The 6,482-nt window shown below is 44.0% G+C and overlaps 1 protein-coding gene across 3 annotated transcripts in view; it reads right to left on the reverse strand.

Annotated features, from left to right (window-relative positions):
- The window catches only part of LOC308405286 (butyrophilin-like protein 2), a 78,031-nt gene extending 75,601 nt beyond the window's left edge, over window positions 1-2,430 (reverse strand). For all 3 annotated transcript variants that reach the window (XM_080895804.1, XM_080895808.1, XM_080895807.1), the window contains exons 1-2: window positions 2,302-2,430; window positions 16-363 (exon numbers count right to left, since the gene is read on the reverse strand). In XM_080895804.1, coding sequence (XP_080751930.1) covers window positions 16-363; window positions 2,302-2,332 — 379 coding nt within the window. In that variant the 5' untranslated portion in view covers window positions 2,333-2,430. The remainder of the gene's footprint in view (window positions 1-15; window positions 364-2,301) is intronic.
- Between the last annotated feature and the right edge of the window lie 4,052 nt (window positions 2,431-6,482).

Genomic DNA, 6,482 nt, shown 5'->3' on the forward strand with positions numbered 1-6,482 from the left:
GGGCTTGTTGCTGACCTTTGACCTGCAGCTGGATGTCTCTGAGTCTCCGTTCTTTCCCTCCAGCACTGATGGAGCAGGTGTAGTTGCCGCTGTCAGTCTTTGTGGGTTTCCTCAGAGTGAGGCTGAAGTCTTTAATGATGAAAGCGTAACGATTCATTGATGTGCGTCTGCTGTAACGCTGGTTTTGTCCTCTACCATCGTCTCCTCCTTCTCGTCGTTGATGTACAGATTTGGGATCGAGGTCACTGCAAGTCCACATCACTGTGGTGTCCTCAGGTGTAATACCTGAGAAAAGACAGGGCAGCAGGACAGACCTTTCCCCCTCACTCACCTCCACCACCACAGCCAGAGCATGCTGGGAAACTGAGGACACACAAAGAGAAACTCAAATCAAATACATGTTGTGGGTTTGACCCAGAGTTTAAATGATGAATGAAAAGTGACATTATAGCCGGAAACCAGATGTACAAATACACAAATGACCAAAACATAAATAAAATCTAGAACTTAATTGCCCTTTATTGTTTCAATTTGTAAATAACTAGAAATTTGTTAATTCAAGCATAATTAGAAATTGATATAATCTGTGAGTATCAGGCCATTGGTGCACATTCAATTCAATTTTATTTATATAGCACCAAATCACAACAAAAGTCGCCTCAAGGCGCTTCATAGATACAGAGAAAAACCCAACAATCATATAACAGATTTGATTCTGTAGGAGCCATAACTAAATGTATTGAATTTTTGATGATCACTGGGTTTTCATTTGTTTGGTTGCTATGGTGATGTGTAATGGGAGTCACATGGGTGCTAGCGGTGGCATTAAGAGAGCGTTGTCAGTCTGTCTTTCACTGGTTTGATTTTGACAGAGGGCTGGGTAGCCGTAGTTTTTGTTGACCGCAGCACAACGAGTTTCCCCTTAATTGTTGCATTAGAGCCTGTGATGTTTTATTGCTCTGTAAACTTTTCAAGCACTTTAATAAACAAGTAAGCAATTCCACCTCTCGCATTATGGCGTAAAGTTGACAGCGCATCAGGCAAATAGGCAGGCTCAGTCCCCGGCCTCTAGCGACTGTGGAAGTCGCTACAGATTCAATGCAGAGAGGTCTATTAACACATAGTGAGTGAGAAAGGTGACTGGAAAGGAAACACTCAGTGCATCATGGGAATCCCCCGGCAGCCTACATCTATTGCAGCATAACTAAGGGAGGATCCAGGGTCACCTGGTCCAGCCCTAACTATATGCTTTAGCAAAGAGGAAAGTTTGAAGCCTAATCTTAAAAGTAGAGATAGTGTCTGTCTCCTGAATCCAAACTGGAAGCTGGTTCCACAGAAGAGGGGCCTGAAAACTGAAGGCTCTCCCTCCCATTCTACTTTTAAATACTCTAGGAACAACAAGTAGGCCTGCAGTGTGAGAGCGAAGTGCTCTAATAGGGTGATATGGTACTACAAGGTCATTAAGATAAGATGGGCCCTGATTATTTAAGACCTTGTATGTGAGGAGCAGGATTTTGAATTCAATTCTGGATTTAACAGGAAGCCAATGAAGGGAAGCCAAAACAGGAGAAATCTGCTCTCTCTTTCTAGTCCCTGTCAGGACTCTTGCTGCAGCATTTTGGATTAGCTGAAGGCTTTTCAGGGAGTTTTTTGGACATCCTGATAATAATGAATAGTCCAACCTGGAAGTAATAAATGCATGAACTAGTTTTTCAGCGTCACTCTGAGACAGGATATTTCTAACTTTAGAGATGTTGCGCAAATGGAAGAAAGCAGTCTTACATATTTGTTTAATATGTGCGTTGAAGGACATATCCTGGTCAAAAATGACTCCACGGTTCCTCACATGCATTTAGGTTTTTAATATATTGTGTAATTAGTATTTTTTCAGGTTTGAATGTCCGCATTTGTAAAATAGTTTTAGATCGCAGGAAAACCACACAGCAGAGCAGAGAAGAAAAGAGGTGTTTGCTTTCTGATGACCGACAGCAACACACTGACCTCGTGTCGTTTTCTCCAAACATTGTTAATAATCACATGCGACTTAACGCTTATCAGCCCTGCACTCATGTCTCATATCAGCGTCGCCCACGCACACTGAGCTACTGTAGCACATAGCTACTGTGGTTAGTTAGTGTCTCTTGCTAGAAACTTCCACCTGAAAGCCCGCAGTCTGTTGGTCCTCAGCCTCTCAGACATCGTTCACACACTCGCTGTTTTCCGGGAATGAGTGAATTTGTGGCGCTGTGCTGTGACTGAGTGCAGGTTAAACAGGTAAACGGAGCTCAGAGAGTTTCTTACCGCTCAGGAGGAGAAACAGCAACATCTTCATCCTCCTTTATAAACCACAGCAGCCACAAAGTCCGGTAAGCCTGGAAGAAGCAGAGCTCCCACACACGCCTCACTGTTGTTCCTGGAACTTTGTGTTTTGTATGTGAGGGAAACGCCCCGCCTTCCTCCAGCTGTAAGTACTGACAGCTGCTGGTGTGTTCCAGGAAAAACACGACAAACAGGATTTGTTTTGCTTCTCAGCACGTAGAACCATCCAAACGCCTAAATGCATAAGAACGCCTTTACTTTTGTTTGTTGCAGCACAGTCACAGACTGAGCCTGTGCACTGCTGTGTGTGGTTTACACAGCGACTCACGCAGCTGATGCAGGCCTGATTCAGAACCGCTCCTTACATTCACTGCTGCCGTCTTTGATGGTTAAGTCGGGGTTGGTGGGGCTGCTCCGACTTGGAAATCTGAGTTTATGGGGAAGTTTCAGGTTCAAATTTTTACAGGACGTTTTGGCTCAAGAATAGTTATTAAAGGTTAAGTTGGTTATCCTGTTATGTCATAGGTTAAAACGAACTCTTCAATCATTTGAGTGTATTTTGTGTAATTTCCCTGTTGTTGTGCGTGTCTGTGGATTCAGAGCATGTCACAATCCACACGACAGGTTCACGCATGTTCCACGTTCACTGTGTCTTTGTGACATCTAGTGGACATTTGAAGATGCTACACAGAACAGTGCAGGGACAAAACCAGTCAGGTAACGTGCTCTAAAAATAAAATAATGCAACATGAAATAGAAAGCATAAATTAACTAAAGAGGAAGTCCCGTTACTGTGCAGACAGATGTGGAAAGAAAGCAGTTGGAATAAAGAGCAGACTGGCTACCTTCAATAAAGTTTAAGTTCGATAACAAAGTCTCAGCCACAGGGGTTTCGTCACTACATTTGTGAGAAGCCACTTTATTAGGTACATCTGTTCAGTTGTAGATGGTTTAAGGCGCCGTTTGTTACTGTATGACACAGTAATACAGTATATGAAGCTATCAGTTCATGCTCTTTAGCTCACTCAGATTATGCAACAGGATAATGATGCAGAAAGCCCACCTCTGAAAATGAACATTTTGCAATGGTGTTGATTAGCACAGACTTTAGTCTGAGACTGATATACTTGGGTGCGACCTTAAACTGCTGGATTAAAACATTAAAACATATTATTGAAATATAAATAAATATAAAAAACATGTTTAAAATGTTCATGCTTGTACTTTCATCATGTTATTCAGACATGTTAACCTGTTGTAACTGTGAAGCTCATCAACTTCACACTTGGCAGAATATCACCCTAACAGTGAAAGACAAGGGAACAGAGGAAGATGAGACAGAAGGAGGAATTGACACTCAGGGAGCCAAACAAATGAGAATACACGAAAATAGGTACAGAAACAGAGACTTTAATGTAAGTCTTCGGTGGTTTCGTGTTAAATGTGTTTCAAAGGCTGTGTGCAGCTAAGACTCATTGGAAAAAAAATAGAGAAAAGGCTAAATAAAAACCAAAGATTCAGAAAAAAAAAAAACCATAATAGGGCAGCAAAGGTCCAGAAAAACTGCTGCGCTAGTTCACCAGTCCTGTTTACTCTTTATACAAATGACTGTACAAACAGTTACCTAAGTAGCAATGAAATGCATATCAAATAAAAACATGGTAAAAGCACAAAGCCATAAAAGAAATGTATAAAAGAGAAACAGAATAAGTCTACAAATCAGGTGCAGCCAAGGCAAACGCACAGTCACCTCTAGATTTTGCACCATTTGATCTTAGTGCTCTAACAAGGATGTACAATCTAAGGAATTCGATAAGGTAGCTTGGCGCTGTGTTGTTGATCATTTTAAAAGTAAGCAGCAGTATTTTAAATTGGATACGGTATTTAATGGGTGCAGTGCAGATCAGCAAGAACAGGGATAATAGAGGCAAACCTCCCAGCTCCAGTCAGAGGGCATGCCTAGCCACAGTTGGTAGAAGCTAGATCTATCTACAGCAGACACTTGTTTATCAAATTTAAGAGCTATCCAGCAACACACCCAAATTGCTAACAGTGTCAGAGATGGAACTGGCAAGGGAACCAAGGGCATCATGAAGTTGGCCGTGAGGGATATTACTATCAAATACCACGATTTCCGTTTTCTTATCATTTAAGAGAGTTTCCTAAGAGCCATTATTTGACCTCACACAAACAGTGCAGAGACAGAGATCATCAGTTAGTTCAAAGTAGATCTGTATATCATCAGCATAACTATGAAAAGCAATATTGTATTTCTGAAAGATCACACCTAGAGGGAGCATACAACCCCCCTTTTACTTTTCCTGTTAACATCACTGTTTTCAATCTGATTATGTCTTCCTTTCTCCGGATGTAACATGTGTATCTCCCAATGTTTCCCTCTGTGGGGTTTTTCAGAGTCAGACTGAGGTCTCCAGTTTCCAGCGGGCATTCATTCATCTCTGTTTTATCTCTATAATCCTCATCCTGTTCTTCATGCTGGTCAGATGCATTATGATACACATGAACCTTCCTGTTGTATCTGTCCTTCCACTCCACTTTAGCATCTTCAGGCAGGTTTTCTGTGGTGTTGAAGGGCAGCTGGACAGACTCCCCCATCTTCAGCTCCACCTCACAGACTGAGAGGACAACAAACACAACATGAGCTGTACAGACAGCAGCAGGTTTGTTTTCAGAGTTATAGAGGAAGGTAAAGGATAGAAGCAGATCAGAGCAGAGGACAGAAATCTTTAAAGAGTTTTAGAGCAATTGGAGATGATCAGAGTCTGATGGTGCTGTGGTTTCTTTTACCTTATATCTTTGGTCTATGTGCATCAGAGTAAACTCTCCTGTCACAGCTGGTCTTGGCTCACAGCCAAGGGTTGCCTTTTTTGGCTGGATTTACAGAAAGGAAGACTGAGACACAGTATGGTGTAAGCAAGAAGTGTTTATTTGCCCATATAGCTTTAAGGCCATGACAATCACTGGCAGATTAAGCTTTCTCACAGCACAATCACTCTCCTGTCTAATGACAACTGGCAGCCTTAAATACTCTAGCTGTTAAGGACTAAACCATTATTTTACTGTTAGGTGAGTTTTCTGTTCCACCTCAGACACTTCACACCACCTCTATTCACCCTGCTCACTCCCCCCCACCCCCAACTGCAGCATCCAATACACACTCAACACAAGGCTCCAGCCTGTCTCTCTCAACCACCCAGGTTAGGAGGGAACTGAGGAGGATTAATGGCAAGAAGGCAGCGGGTCCAGATGGCATCAGCTCGAGGGTCGTCAGGTCCTGCGCGGACCAACTGTGTGGGGTGATGGAGCACCTCTTCAACCTGAGCCTGAGGTTGGGAAGAGTCCCACAGCTCTGGAAAACCTCCTGTGTTGTACCAGTGCCAAAGACTTCACGCCCCAAGGACCTCAACAGCTACAGGCCGGTGGCTCTGACATCCCACCTGATGAAGACCCTGGAGCGGTTGGTCCTGGCTCAGCTTCGGCGCCTAACAAGCTCATCACTGGACCCACTTCAGTTTGCCTACCAGCCTGGCATTGGAGCGGATGATGCCGTCATTCACCTCCTACATTGTTCCCTCGCTCACCTGGAGACCGCTGGAAGCACTGTGAGAATCATGTTCTTTGATTTCTCCAGTGCCTTCAACACTATTCTTCCCTCGGTTCTAAAGGACAAGCTGGAGAACTCTGGAGTGGACCATCACCTCACTACCTGGATCCTGGACTACCTCACCGACCGACCACAGTATGTGAGAACTCAGGGCTGTGTGTCGGACAGGGTCGTCTGCAGTACGGGGGCCCCACAGGGAATGGTTCTGGCTCCGTTCCTCTTCATCTACACTGCAGACTTCTCCCACAATTCCACCCAGTGCTTCCTGCAGAAGTTCTCTGATGACTCTGCAATAGTCGGCCTCATCACTGATGGGGACGACAAGGAGTACAGAGGTCTGACCCAAGACTTTGTGGACTGGTGCCAGCTGAACTACCTCCAGATCAACGCCAGTAAAACCAAGGAGCTGGTGGTAGACTTCCGCAGGCACAAGCATTCTCCACTGCAACCACTGAACATCCAAGGTATGGACATTGAGGCTGTGGACAGCTACAGGTACCTTGGTGTTCATCTGAACAATAGACTGGACTGGACTCAT

This window comes from Rhamphochromis sp. 'chilingali', assembly GCF_963969265.1.
Source record: "Rhamphochromis sp. 'chilingali' genome assembly, chromosome: 1".
NCBI lineage: Eukaryota > Metazoa > Chordata > Actinopteri > Cichliformes > Cichlidae > Rhamphochromis > Rhamphochromis sp. 'chilingali'.